The 15,913-nt window shown below is 33.6% G+C and overlaps 1 protein-coding gene and 1 pseudogene across 1 annotated transcript; both read right to left on the bottom strand.

The window, feature by feature from the left end:
* Window positions 1-441: 441 nt before the first annotated feature.
* LOC130850484 (olfactory receptor 4A47-like) lies at window positions 442-1,044 on the bottom strand. Its single transcript, XM_057730075.1, has one exon. It carries the CDS (start codon window positions 1,042-1,044, stop codon window positions 442-444), a length of 603 nt encoding a protein of 200 aa, XP_057586058.1.
* Window positions 1,045-12,311: 11,267 nt separating this feature from the next.
* Window positions 12,312-13,238, bottom strand: LOC130847953 (olfactory receptor 4C13-like; annotated as a pseudogene).
* Window positions 13,239-15,913: the final 2,675 nt, after the last annotated feature.

Below are 15,913 nucleotides of genomic sequence, written 5' to 3'. Positions count from 1 at the left end.
TAAACACATGGATACCAAGTGGGGAAAGTGGGGAGGGTTGGTGGGGATGAATTGGGAGGTTGGGATACCAAATATATACACTAAATATATGCTGTCTATTGTCTCTTAACTGTATCTCAATAAAAGTTCTTTAAAAAAGTATACTTGATCATTGGAATTATTCACATAATAAAACTTTTCATCATGCAAAAGTTATAAACTTGAGGAAACATTTACCACAGTTAAGTAATCACACATGGCTTTCCTGGGAAGAACAGTTCTTCAGGGAAAATAAGAGATACCTTTCCCTGCTGCTTCATTTTCTTTTTCTGGTCCAGAGTTTTTTCATGGCATTTTGCATCTATCCATTTCTTAGAGTGTAGATTAGTGGGTTCAATGTAAGGGTGATAATGGTGTAAAACATGGCCAAGGATTTATCAATGGCTAAGGTAGAAGGAGTTCTCACATACAGAAAATACAGGGCATGAAGAAGGGGACCACCACAGTAATGTGTGATCCACAGGTGGATAAGGCTTTGGAACTCCCTCCCTGACTAAGATTCTTCAGGGCATGCAGAATCACCCCATAGGAGATGAATAAGAGTGTAAAGAGGACCACACAGATTGTCCCATCATTGGCAACCACTGTGACAGCAATAATGTAGGTGTCAGTGCAGGCAAGTTTTAACAAGGGGTACATATCACAGATGAAGTGGTCAATGACATTGAGGCCACAGAAGGGAAGGTTGTAAACAAAGATAGAATGAAGGACAGCATGCAAAAACCCACCACTCCAGGCCAACAGCAGCAGCAGAACACACATTCGCTGATTCATGATTGTCAAATAATGAAAGGGTTTGCAGATGGCCACGTAGCAGTCATAGCCCATGACCACCAGGAGTAAAATCTCAGCACCACCAAATAAGTGCTCCATAAATAGCTGAGTCATGCATGTTTGGCATGAAATGGCTTTCTTCTCACAAAGGAAGTTTTTAATCATATTTGGAATGAAGGTAGTAGAATAAACAGCATCCATAAATGATAAGAATCCAAGAAAGAAGTACATGGGGGCATCCAGGTTTGGGCTGAACACCATAGTCAGGAAAATGAGTAGGTTGCCCACCATCATCACAATGTAGATGAGCAAGAACACGACAAATAATTTTTTCTGACCCTGGATGCTCCCCAAGAGGACAAACTCAGTTACATTGTTCCTTTGCTCCATTGATGCTTCTGTATGTCTTATTTCAGAGTTCAGGACAAAATCACCTTGAAATATAATTATTACTAGTGACTTACTGAAATCTTATGATAATATGTTCATTCATTCAACAAGTAGGCAGTATGGTTTATTCTGTTCCAGTAATTTCAGATATTATAATACAAGGCTAATTAAAACATTGTCCCTATCTTAACAATTTTATAGACTAATGGAAAGTCAAGTAATTAGACATTTTTGGGAATAGACACATTATTACATAAATGAGTTTTCACAGCTAGGTTTCCAGCTAGAAGCTAATTAAATTGTATGTACAGCTAATATCTTATACAGAAAGAAATACTCTTAAAGGTTTAATAAAAAAGTAAAGCAAAGTTTACTTCATATTTACTTTCCAATTAATGAAGAAGGTGAATTTCTACATTCTGTGGGTGGAATAATCTTAACCAATCATTGAAATCCCAAATACATATATTTGATAATTTCAATATATATTTTTAAGGACTTAGGAAATGATGCCACAACACCAACAGACAAAAGTAGTTTGGAAAAAGATTTACATATTAGAGGATATACACAGAGATATCTAAAATAGACAAAGATCTCTAAGCAAATAGCCCATAAAATATAAAATTTTAAATAAATAAAAATATCAACAAACAAAGGAAGAATGCCTTTAAGTGTCCAACAAATATATGATAAGATGCTGAAGCCCAGCTGTGAACAGAAAAATAGGAATTGATATAACGGTTGCTTACTACATTATTACCTTGGGATCTTCAAAGTCACTGAATCAAGGTCTACAGAGGCTACCTCATCTTTTCATTTTTTTTCAGCTTTTCATTTTTAACAGATTAATAGACTATATTTAGAGAACATATAAATTGAACTTATGATCATATTTACAAATATCTGTTCATGAGAATGTTCCCAAATATTTACACTTGAAATTAGTTTCTAAGAATGTCTTCAAGAAGGTAAATTTATTGCAGATCATTAGACTATGGAAATATCCAAAAAGAGTATTATAGAATAGAACCAATCTTCATATATCTTAGTAATCACAAAGGATTCCTAACATGACTGATTATGAAAATCACAAAGGAGAACTCATAAAAGATTGTATTCTTACACCGTCAATGTACTCTTGCAAAATGGAAAGCCTAGTTCAGAATTTTGTGTCTAATAACACTTACTGGGTTATCTGCATAAGGAGAAAGCCAATCAATACACGTTCTGGACTCTGCTACCTTCTCTCTTGTCCTTCATGCATTGATGCCATCTCTGGGAATACAGAGAATAAGATACATGCAGTATTACTGCACCTTGAACTGCTTCCATGTGACCAACTCTTTCCATGCTTGCAGGAAATCTAATTCATCTTAGTCATCAGAAAAATGTTACAGTTCAATTCGGTGGGATTATCACAATGAATTTGAATATCCTCTAATCTAAAGAACTGTGAATCTTGACTGTGAACAGAAACTAAAAACATTCATTCTTGTACGATTGGTCCTGATAACAAGCAAATGTTAAGTCAATATTTTGATTGGAGAGAAAGAACACCGAATTAAATACGATTTGTTTACCATAAAAAAAAAGTTTGCTGTTTGTGTTCATATAAATGAAAGTGAAATAGTGAAATAGCTTTTGCATCATTTTGATTCTCAGTCTGTGATACTGTCGTGTCTTCATACAGCATTGTTGAACTTTGGTTTTGCTGAAGGATGTAGAATAATAATAATAATAAAATATATTTAAATATATTATATATAATATATAATAATAATATATAATTTAATATAATATATAATGTATAATACAATTATATATGACATTATTATATATGATAATAATTATATATAAATATATAATACTATATTATATATAACATAAAATAACATATACTTATATTATATATAATATATATTTATAATATATATTACATATAATATATATTATAAAGAATATATTAAAATAAATATATTAAAATATATAAATATACATTTTACATACTATAAATTGTATATTTATATATAATGAATTATATTATATGTAATTATATATAATTATTTATATATTTATAATATAAATTATATAAAATTATATATTACATAATATATAATAATATATTATGTAATATATATATATACACTATAATATAGTATCTATATTACATATTAATATTTAATGTTACTATATTTTAAAATTTTAATAATATGTAAATGATATATATTATATGTTATATATAATTTATATATTAAATGATATATAATGTAAATTATATATATTATATACTATATATACTATCATATATTATATATCTACTATCATATATTTATATATTATATATGTTATATATTATATATATACTATCATATATTAAATACATAATAGTATATAATAATTAAAATAATTATAATAATGCATAAAGTTTACATATGCATACTTTATTATGTTTTGAGTCTATCATTTCAATTGGAGAAGAAGCTTGTCATGTGGTTATTGCTACAGACAAATTCTCCCTGAGGTGAGGACAGAGGGCCATAAATACTATGTCTACACATATAGCCCATATTATTGAGTCTTTCACCTGGTGCATTTGCGAGAGTGATATTTGTGTAATTAAATTCATTGGGACCTTAGTCATAATTATGACGGTAGACTCTTTATCTCCAGAGAAGCCACCAGGATAATCACCGTGCAGGACAGGACTTATAAAAACCTGTCCTCGGGGGGAAATTATAAAGAAATAAATTGAGGTCATATCACCAAAATGGAAAAATCCATCCTGCAAATAAATTAAATATGAAAAATCTTTCTTGTTTAAATCATAACCTTCAAAATAGGCAAATCTTTTTAAGTTTAAGTCTTGTCTGTGAAGATGATATCTGAACTGATTTCCAAAAATAATGAATGAAAATTTCAGAACAAGTCATTTAAAGTTTAAATCAAATGCAGATAAAGGTTGTCACATAATTTTGGACAGACAAGTTGATAGGACCTGTGTTAGTATCAAAGTGGGGAAAGTGAAAATGTTTGTGGGACTATTCCATTCATCTGAAAGTACTCACAGGGCATTCACCAAAGTATATAACAAGCTAGGCCATGACACAAGTTGTGGTACATTTTTAAGGAGTTAAATCATAAAGCATACATATAAAGTAGTTCAACTAGAAATTGAAAACAAATATATATTTTCTAATTATTTACAAATTAAGCAACTAAATCCTAAAATTACCTGTGAATATTTTCACCTATATTTTTAACAGAAAGATAATGATGCACATGTATTTAAAAGAAATATGAAAGGTATCTATGAAATATACATATATACACATATGTATAAAGGAGTAAATATCACAAAGCCTAATACAATATAATATGTATAAATTAACTCGATGCAGCTAAATAAGTGCTTAGAAAGTAACTTATAGCTTTAAATGCAAATATAAAACAATAAATATTTTAAGGAATGAACTAAACTTCTGTCTCAAGATGCTAGAAAAGGAAAATTAAACTCAGAGAACAGTGTAGTATGGAAACAATATTGAGAAGACAGACTTCATTGAAAGAGTGACTGATTGAAAATAACAAATATATTTAACACCAGGAATTGGTTCCTCGAATGTTAAATAAATTGATTAGTTTCTAGCAAAATGGACCAAGAAAGAATAAAAGAAAGAGCAAATGAGCAGAATCAAAACTGATGAGAGGGTCATCACTGCAGATTCTACAGATTGTATAATGATAATTCAATAATGTGATAAATGAATTTACAGCAGTATATTTGCCATCTAAAAGAAAATGGACCATTGCTATGAAAAAGACAACTTTCTAAACACACACAGAAAATAGTTAAAAACTGGAATAACCTAATACCTACATAAATTGTTTGTTTAGAATCCTACCTTACCCTCCAAAAGAACTTCATTCCCATGTAGCTTTAATCAATCAATTCTGCAAAACAATTAATCCAGAAATAGTACCAATCTTACATAAACACTTTCACAGAGGGGAGAAAATGAATATACATTCTAAAGCATTTTATTCACCCTACATAACCCTTATACCATAATGAAACAAGGGCATCAAAAGGAAAATAATTAGATTAATATCTCACATTAGCAAAGATACAAAATTCTGAACATGATACTCATTTTGATTCCTCTGGATGTTTTCTGTTAAAATTAAAAAAAAAAATTCTTGCTGATCTGGTTTTTGAGGCAGGTCTTGAGAAATGCTCAGTCTAGGGCTAATAATGTCCCACTACTGATGCAAAATCTTCCTAAAAATTCAACCAACAGCACTGCCCCTGTGAACTATGAAATCCTCCAGGTCATGAGAATAGGCACTCTTCCTGTCCCATGTGAGCACCAAGCATTCTTCTCTCTAATCATCCTGGGTGGATCTTTCCCCAGCCTCAGGTAGCTCCCTCAGATACATGCACTGAGCGGTACTCTGATGAACAGTTGAGAGGGATGCTCTTTAATTCTCCTGAATTCTCTCTCCCTCTCACTCCTCCCTCACCCCACACACCACCCTGCTCCCCATCTCTGACCAGGTCTCTAGGTCTATCTTTTGCAGTATTCTAACCTCAGAATTCTAGCTGCCTTGGTCTCCTCAGACTCTGAAATTCATTGCCTCATCTCAATTTTATGAGGTATCCCACTCCATACCACAACATGGAAACTTTTTAATGGTAATAAACTGGAAAAATCCCAGATCTCAGCTGGTTTCCCATCTCTCATTTGATCACTGTCACTTATTTCTCACATCTAGTGTTTTCAAAATAATCATTTCATGTTTTCTTTTTCTGGTTTGTTTGCTTCATTTCCAAAACCCTATGTGAATATTTAGAGCAGTTTGAATTATAATTCCAAATAACCAGAAACAGCCCAAATATCTCTCAATTGAGAAAAGGATAAATGAACTGTGATATATCCATAAAATGGAATTCTACTCAGCAATAGAATGAATAAACTGCTGATTAACATGTTGATGTGCATAAACCTCATATGCATGACACTAAGAGCAAGAAGCCATATTTAACAGGGTAGTCATAATCTAACATATAAAATTGCAAATAACTTCATCAAAACTGTTAGAACTACTAAACCAATCCAACAATATTTTAGGATACAAAACCAATATAAAGAAATGAGTTGCATTTACATTTGTTAACAGCGAACTACCTAAAAGAGAAATTAAGAAAGTAATCCCATTTACATGGCATCGACAAGAGTAAAATACATAGGAATAAAATTAACCAAGGAGGGGAGTTGTGTACCCTGAAAAATATATATCACTGATGAAAGAAAATAAAGACACAAAGAAAGATATCCCATATTTATGTGCTGGAAGAATAAATATTGTGAAAGTAGCCACACCATCCAAATCAGTAGTGAAAAAATCAGCAGTCAAAGGAATCACCTCAAATTCATTCATAAGCAGTCCATTGAAAAGGAGTACAAATCATTTGAAACATGTGAATAGATGCCCAAGTGGATGGCATGCTGGCAATAACTGTGAATGTGAGCATTTTAAGTACATAAAACAATTGACTAAACAATTCCATTTCTTGGAGCTCATATGTACAAAATTTCAAAAACTTCATTGCAGAATTATTTAACATTGAAAAAGACTGGGCAAAACATGAAGACGACCAGACATATCCATTTTACTGTAGATTTATAAAGGAGGTAAGCAGTAGGAGGAAACTAGAAGGAGTTAGATCTACATAAAGTGATGTGTAAAGATCATCAGGAGGCTGAAAAATAAGATGCAAAATTTAAACATTGAAACATAGATACAAACACATAGATGAAATATGCTTTAATTTGCAGATTATTACTTGAAGAATCTCAGGAACAAAGTATAGTAACTGCAACTGGAAGGACTGAGAAAATTGAGTTTGGGGTGAGGAGTAGTTTTATTGTACATTAATTCATTTTGCCTGGATTCTATTTTTAGTATTTATTAGTAAACATCATATCTTCAATTTTCATTTTAAAAATTAAAAATTACACCAAAAATTCATATGTAAGATGAATGAAATTGAATAAAAAGATTACTTTATACAGCACTAATTATTTTAGCTAGTACAATAAATATAATAAAGATAAAGATAAGAATCAACAACAACAAGAAAAAAGAACGAGGTCATAAAAGTAAAAGTGTAAATTAATTTGAAATTAGCAACTCTATAAATAGTTTATTGACTAATTCATTACATATTATTTACTGACTCTCCCCTGTAAGTGCATCCTAGCTTTCTAGGTGCAGTGATAAACCAGACATTATTCAGTTTCATTCTAGCAGGGAATTTTTAGTAATAGAATGAATATATACTTCATTCTTTAATTATAATTATCACTAATATTTAAAAAAATGAAATGTTTGTATCAAATTTATGAAGATGCTTCCACTCTAAGGAGATTGGCCCCAATGCTAAATTACAAACTTCATGATGGATAATACACTAATTGTCTTGATCTGCCTTTTTCTCCTCCAGAGATTCTTCATAGTATTAGTCATCTCAGAATTTCTTAGACTGTAGGCTGTAATGGGCTCAGCATGGGGGTCATTAGTATATAAAACACACTGGATTTGTCAATGGGGAGGGTCTAAGCAGGTCTTACAGCCATGAAAATACAGGGAACAAAGAAGCAGACAACCACAGTGATGTGGGAACCACAGGTCTGGAGGTCCTTCCACCTCCCTTCCTGACTCAGGCTTTTCATACAGTGCAAGATGACTCCATAGGAGATGAGTAAGAGCAGAGACATTACAGCGGAGGTCAGTCCTCTGCTGGCCACCACTAAGATGCCAATGACATAGGTGTCAATACAGATGAGTTTCAATAAGGATACACGTCACACATAAAGTGATCAATGACATTGGGACCATAGAATGGGAGCCCATAAATAGTATGAAGTTGAATTACTGAGTGCAGAAAACTGCCAATACAGGGCACCACCAGCAGCACAGCACACACCCTTTACCTCATGAGAACCAAATAATGCAGGGGCTTACAGATGGCCACAGCAGTCATAGGCCATCATCAACAGGAGGAAGACCTCTGATCCACCAAAAAAAGTGCCGTGTAAAGAGCTGGCTCAGGAAAGATTCAAAAAATGTGGTATTTTCCCAAGATTAAGTCTGAAATCAATTTGCTGCAGGAAACAGAAAATAAATACATTAGATCTAAAAACGATAAGCTAATAAGAAAAAATTGGTGAGTTCAGGGTCTTACTGACAGTTATAGTCATGACAGTGAGCAGGTTGCCTGCCAGGGTCAAAATATAGAAGAGGAAGACATAACTGAAAGACTTTCTGCTCCTTTGAATTCTCTGTGAAGCTTAAGAGGATAAATTAAATTACATTGTTCCTTGGACCCATCTAGACTGTACAGGAGCTGATTCACATATCTGAAGCAATTAACTTACAAAACAAGTGGGAAAACTTTTGAATGAATTATAAGTTAATCCTTTTTATATATTCATTCAATTAAAATAATGTGTATGGAGTATCAATTTGTTTCCAATCAATGTGGTACATACTTTATGATGAACTAGTTAAAAAAGCCATGGTTCCCCTTTCCTCAGTGATATGACCCACAATGACACATTAAAAAATTCCAGACCAATGTAAAAAGTACTATTATAAGAATATTGACAAAATGTTAAGGTGTATGGAATATATCAATCGAACTAGAATCAGAGAAGCCTTCCCAACAAAAACAATCATTTAAAGTTTAAAATTGAGTTTTAAAGGAAAAGTGATAGAACACGAAAAAATGGAAAGGGAAATCCATGAAATGGTACACCACTTATAAAGTCACATGTATGTAATTCTTTAGACAAACAAACATGCATGGTGAAGTGATAATGATGGTGGAGTAGAAAGACCCTGAACTCATGTAACTCCCAACAAAACACTAAAATTACAACTATTTACAAAACCACTATTGATGAGGATGACCTGAAGACTAGCAGATCCTCTATTACTAAAAACATAAAGCAGGATTTATGACAAGACAGGTAAGAGTGGGGGATACAGGGTATAGTCAAGTCCCATACCTCAGCAAAGCAACACACAAACAAGGGAGAATCCAGTTGCAGAAGTTCTCCCAAAGGAGCAAAGGGGTCTGAGCCCCACATAGTGCTACTCAGCCCAGGGGTCCTGCACTGGGATGGGAATCCCCCCTAACACAAATGACGTTGAAAGCCAGTGATGATTCCTTGTGGGAGAACCAGGGGACTGTGGAAAAAAGAGACTCCAGTCTTAAAGATCACACACAAAATCAGACACAATCCAAGAAGAAACAGAGATTGGAAAGAAGCCTGAGTCAGACCAAGATGCTGATATTGGACAGAGCCTCCCAGAGAGGTAGGAGAAAATTGGGACTCACCATGAGAAATGGATGCTTGTAGCAAATATTTTGGGTAGCTATTATTGCCTCCATTTCAAATACACATTTTAAAATAATCTACAATTTTTTCAAAAAAGAAAAAGAAAGGGGCATAATATGGTTATTTAAACTCAGACCAAACTGAAACTATAGCTGTGCTTCAAACTGCGCAAATCTATATCCAATTCTTCTCACTTCTACCATGTTTCCTATAAAATATTTTTCATCTTACCCATTATGAACAAAATTATTTTTTCATTTATTATTTTATTTGCTTACTATCCATCTATTACCCACTGGAATCTTAGTTTCACATAAAAACAGCTCTGTTTTTATTGTTCAACTTTGTATACCCAGGTCCCATAATTCTCTGGCTGACTGTAGACAGAGAACAGTAATTTTTTGAATAAATTCAACAAGCCAAAATTTCCTACAGTGAATTGATTATACAGCCAAATATTCTAGTAGTAAATATTACCACTATAGTATAAGAATGGGAAAAGCCCTATGGAAATAACACCTATTTATCTCTTCAATGTGCTGCCATCATTTCCAGATTATCAATTTTCTCAATGATTGTTTTTCCTCGAAACATTTCTTTCACCCAAGTGTATCCTCCTTTGAAATTCAATCAGCTTAATTTCATTTCTTGAGCCTATTACATCCCACTTTTTATGATGCCCATGAAGGTTAATATATCTGCACAAAAGAGATCATCACATGATTGTACCTGACACAAAGGAATCAAGAGAGTATAAGTAACCTGGGAAATGGAGGTCAACAAAGATGAAGGGAAGAAAGTGCTGCCCCTGAAAAAAAATAAAAAAGAATGCCTCAGTGACAATTTTCATGATGTGGCCAATGATGAGATCTGTGTGTTGGTATTTTCACAACATGACAACAAGGAATATTGTGGAGTGGGAAGTGTAGAGGAAGCCATCTCTAAAAGACTTCCTATTCTTGCTTAACTTTATTGAGTAGTCATTTCCCTCTTACATAGAATCGAGGAAAAAAAATGTATCTACTAATACTTGTTCCTACAATAAGAGAGTTAAAGTATGTAAAGAACCCATCAAAATGGAGCCCTCATAGTTGGCCTTCAACAATAGTGAGCTCACTTTCCTCACTTAATGCTTAATATTTTCACCAACAGAAAATTCCAATTAGATCAATGTATCCTTATAGAATAGATCAAAACATTTTATCTCATTGATTTTTAGGAGAAACACATTTACTATATATACATATATATATATTTTTTCAATGAATCAAAAATAGTCACTTGGCAGTAGGTCCTCAGAAGAGAGTCTTGATCATGAGTACAAAGGAACATCTGAAAAAGCTTTAAACCTCCAATCTAGCAAAACTTCATTGACCGAGAATGTCATACATCATTCAGTTCTCACACCTTCCAGGTTTTCTGTTGACATTTAATAATTTTATAATTTGCATCTCATTAATCTTCTCCCCCCCTCCACTGAGGCCCTAAGACACAATCATTGTCCTTAGATTCCCTCTACAAATCCTAGGTCTGGTTTTAGAGGAGAAACCACGTTTATTCAAGACTTATCCCATCCCTGCCTCTGAATTACACTCATCTCCTCTCTAACAGTCCTGAGACAAAATAAACCACATATCATTTAGTCTTGATTTTGTTGAAAAGTTTAATTCTCACCAGTAATTTAAAACCTGACCATTTTAATAGACTGAGTGCTGATTATATCATTTTCCAGGCCCAGACTTTGTTGGAAAAAGTTGTTTTTGAAGAATTGCAGATAGCCATGAAAAAATTAGTAAACACAGTCACCCCAGTACCATTGTCAGATATTACTGTGTGGTTAAAGTATGGAATAATGAACTGAAATGAATATGTCTGATAGATAATAAAGTGTTAATTTTATATAAATATATGTATCAGAACTACAAAGCAATAGCTTTGAAAACTAGGTGCTTTTTTTTTTTTTTTTTGAGGTTTGTAAAAAATGTTTACCCTTGTTTCAAATAGTTCCTCAAGTCTTGGCATAAAAAAATGAAAACATTTCCTCGATATAAAAAAAAAAAATGTGAGCTATAGAGATAGTTAAGGAAATAGAGCAAATTAAGAGTAATTTCAAATTTTCTGCTTTATTTTTTGTAACAAAAAAGAATTAGAGATATATCATGATGCATTCTTTCCTCCTTTTGTGGATGTCTCTCATTTTGATTTTAGTAAATTCACAGTTTAAAAAAAAAGTTTAGCTGTTATTCCTTCACTCTTCCGTCCCTCCCCACATATCTACCTAAGAATTTATATCCCCTGTTTGCTTTACCACAGGCTAAGCAAAAATGGAAAAATTTCTGAGATAAAGGTCCTATGGAAAAGCCAATTTCATCCAAGTAACATATATGAAGAATTTGCTAAAGTAGCAGTACAACTATGAAGAAAAGCATACTCTGCAATCATCAAACAGAGGGTTTATAATTGTTCTTTCCTTTGCCTACTCTGAAGCTATGTGTGAATATTGAAGCCTTAGTAAAGGATATTAAAGTCATAAAAATGTCTAAAAAATACCTTCCCAATGTTAAATAATCAACAAATGTTAGTTTCTGGTCCTTTTTTTGGTCAATGATCTGAAAAATTTCTAATTTTCTTTCACAGTTTACAACAGGTATAATCCCTTCTATGTATATGAATAGTGACTTTCTTGGCATCCTGAACAGACTAAGTTACTCTCCTCTTCAACATGCTCCTCACGGCATTTTTCACCGCTGTGTTTCTCACTGTGTAAATTATAGGATTTAACATGGGAGTGAGGACTGCAAAGAACATAGCCACAAACTTATCCGCAGGGTACGTGACCACAGGACGTGCATAGGTGAATATACAAGGACCAAAAAAGAGCACCACCACTGTAACGTGGGAGCCACATGTAGAGAGGGCTTTGTGTTGTCCTTCAGAGCCATGGGATTTCAGCGAACTCAGGATGACTACGTAGGAGATGAGAAGCATGAAAAAAATGAGTAAGAACATGCCCCCTGTGTTAGCTGCCATCACCACTCCAAGCCAGTAGGTGTCGCTGCAGGCAATTTCCAACAGTGAGAAGAATTCACACATGAAGTGGTCAATGGCATTGAAGCCACAGAAGGTCAAGTCCACTGTGAAAAGAATCTGCACAGTGGCATGTAGGATGCCCCCAATCCAGGCCACCACCACCAGGAGCTGGCAGAGCTGCTGTCACATGATGGTCGTATAGTGCAGAGGCTTGCAGATGGCCACATAGCAGTCATAGGCCATGGCAGTGAGGATGATGACCTCTGATCCTCCCAGGAAGTGCTCCACAAAGATCTGAGTCAGGCAGCTATCCCAGGAGATGGTTGTCCTCTGGTACAGCAGGTCAATGGTAATTTTCGGGGTGGTGATAGAGGTCAAGGTGGCATCTATGAAGGATAAGTAAGTGAGAAAGAAATACATGGGAGCAGAAAGTGTTGGGCTGAGGGAGATGGTAATGACAATGAGCAGATTGGCCAGCACAGTAAATAGGAAAATGAACAAAAAGACAACGAAGAGTATTTTCTGCAAGTGTGGATTCTGTGTGAGTCCCAGGAGAACAAATTCAGTCACATTGTTGGGAGGTGTGAGGAGCCCCATTTAGGGCGTAACACTTTCCTGGGGCCCAAATTACCTAAAAAGGAATAAAGAATGATACCTGTTAACCATGGAAACATTTTGCCTCAATTCCTCAGGAAAAAATAGTGCAGTCACTGTAACTGTGGAGCACGTCCTTGCCACTTTTGCCCTAGTACTTGTTTCAATTCTTGCTTATTTTCTCCATGATGCTTCTCATCTCTTCATACACCTAGTACCTGTAGCCTCTTAAACATCTCTAGAACAACTTTTGTTGTGTAATTTACTGAGAAAGCACTGGGCTATCTACATGAGATCTGGATTCTCATTCTGGTTCCAACTCCATGTGATTCTGCAAAGTCATCTCAGTGTAACTTTCTTTTGGACCCTCCTTTTTGTCTGTGTGGTTACAAAATGCAAGTCTCAGATATATCTTGTAAGTTTAAAGTTGCCTCAAAGAGGTATGAGTTATTTCCTCTTCCATGAAAATTTACATTTCAACCCTCAGCTCTAACTGTGGAAAGAAAGCATCAATAAATATGTGTTGTAAGCAAGCAGTTTAGGGAAATGTATATGAGTTACTGGCAATACATTCTACCTGGTATCAATCAGAACACATGAGATATTCAGCTGTGTTTTCTCACTTACCACAGTGCCTAGAATGATATCTGCAGTGTTTGAAACCTATTAGGTCATGAGTAAATGCTTGGTGAATTGCCATTTGCCATGGATAAGAATATGCCTGCTTCCCCAGACCATCAACTCAGAAATTCAAGTGCTCTTGTCTTCCATCTCTATCTCTTATCTTTCGACTTTATGAGAAACATAAACATTTGAAAAGAAGCTGCATTACAGTTTAATAGCTTCTGACATACTTTATGGGGTAAGTATGAAAACATTTAATTGCCTCTAGGAAAGAGTATGCTCCTGGGTCAGTTTATTTACAAGATAATTATTGTGTTCATTATTTGCCATTTCTTAGTCTTCAAAATTCTGTCCCACATATGATTTAACATAGTTGTCTTCACTAAATTTACAGTTTCAGTAGACTTGGTTAGAAAAAAAAAATTCTTACATAGATGTTCAGTACAAGAGAATCTATTAAGCAAAGAAAATCCTTATTTCCAAATTTCCAAAAGAAAAAAACAATATGGAGGAAAAAAGAAATAGTTTACTAGACAAATCAGAGATATAGGTAAGGTATAATACATAGAAACATATATACACCGACCAACACAAACGCATATAAAATCTATTACTTATGATGAGTACCTATTACAAGTTCACTCAGTCAACATATATCATTGAACACTTACTGTGTATGTTAACGTATATTTGTTCACAAAGTCATGAAGATTGTCCCTGTTAAATGCCCTTAATAATTGAAATTTCATTACCAAAGAGCAGCAGCTCATCCATCCATGATAGAAATGATCTTCCCACTCCTTTACGTTTCAGCTATATGCTTTCTCATGCCCTCTTCTCCCATCTTCCCATAGCATCCATCATCCATCATTTCTGATTACAAGGTACTGCATTACTCATTGAATGAGAAATTTGGTGACATAAATTTCCCAAAGAAAAGAGGAAGACTCTGCAAAAAAAGTCTTTCCTTTCAAAGATCAATGAACAAAGAACATTATTTTTCAGTTATTTAACATGAAAATTTTATACTTGTGTGGAAACAAAGTGCAGCATCTTCATTGTATTTCCTTATTCTGAGGGGGCATCCCCCAACAGATCAGAAAAGAATATAGTGCGCACAAAATAGGAATCAAATATAATTAATAACAGTGCTTTAGAAATAACTATGAAGAAATAGAAACTATTTTTTTTCATTTTTTTGGCTCCCCAATACTCTCTCTAGGAATAAATCTTATTGGAAAATATTTTTAAAAGAGAAAAATCATTATTTACAGATAGGCTCAACACATTTACTAAGAGTAGTGGAATATTTGGAATCAACATGGAATGTTTAACATTGGAGAAATGGGTAATTGAAATATAGTACATCTCTTTGATTAATGTGTAGTTTTTTACAGAGATGTTTTGAAAAATTGTGTGATATCATAGGAACATTCTTAAGTTGTAATATGGAGTGGAGAAAATTTTGGATGTAAATTTGAATTGTTTAATTATTCTAATTTAATTATATCATTATTCTAATTAATTTAAATGTATATCATTAGAAAAACGACCCAAAATATGTTTGCTTCTAAATTGATAGTATTGCATTTGAGTCTATCTTTCTTAACATTTTGTATGCTGAAAGAGAAGTTTAAATGCTAGATAAATGTGTATGAGTGCTGATTGTAAGATTTGTAAGATCAATTTGAACCTGAAAGTCCTTGATTATGCAACTGCCTAGAATAAAAAAAAAAAAATTCTCACCTATGAACTTGTCTGACATAGGTCCATGGCCAGGACTCCAGGCAGCTGCTAATTCTCCAAGAGAGAAGTAAAGTTGTTAAGATTTGAAAATGTCAACTAACTCAGCTACAATAACTGTCTTTGTTGATTTATAAATGTTACCTTTGGATAAGCCTTAAAAGTACTACCACATATGCTATTTGTGGGTAAAATCTGTAAAGTTTCTTAGGTGAGGCTAATAGGACCTCAGGGGTATTTTACCATTATTCGCAAAGGTTGCCAACAAGCCAATTATTTCATGTAAGTTAATTGAACAGCAGAGCAGAACT

Source organism: Hippopotamus amphibius, chromosome 3 (genome assembly GCF_030028045.1).
Source record: "Hippopotamus amphibius kiboko isolate mHipAmp2 chromosome 3, mHipAmp2.hap2, whole genome shotgun sequence".
NCBI classification, from domain to species: Eukaryota; Metazoa; Chordata; class Mammalia; order Artiodactyla; family Hippopotamidae; genus Hippopotamus; species Hippopotamus amphibius.
The sequence above is the reverse complement of the archived record's forward strand: the minus strand, read 5'-3'. Positions and strand labels throughout refer to the sequence as shown.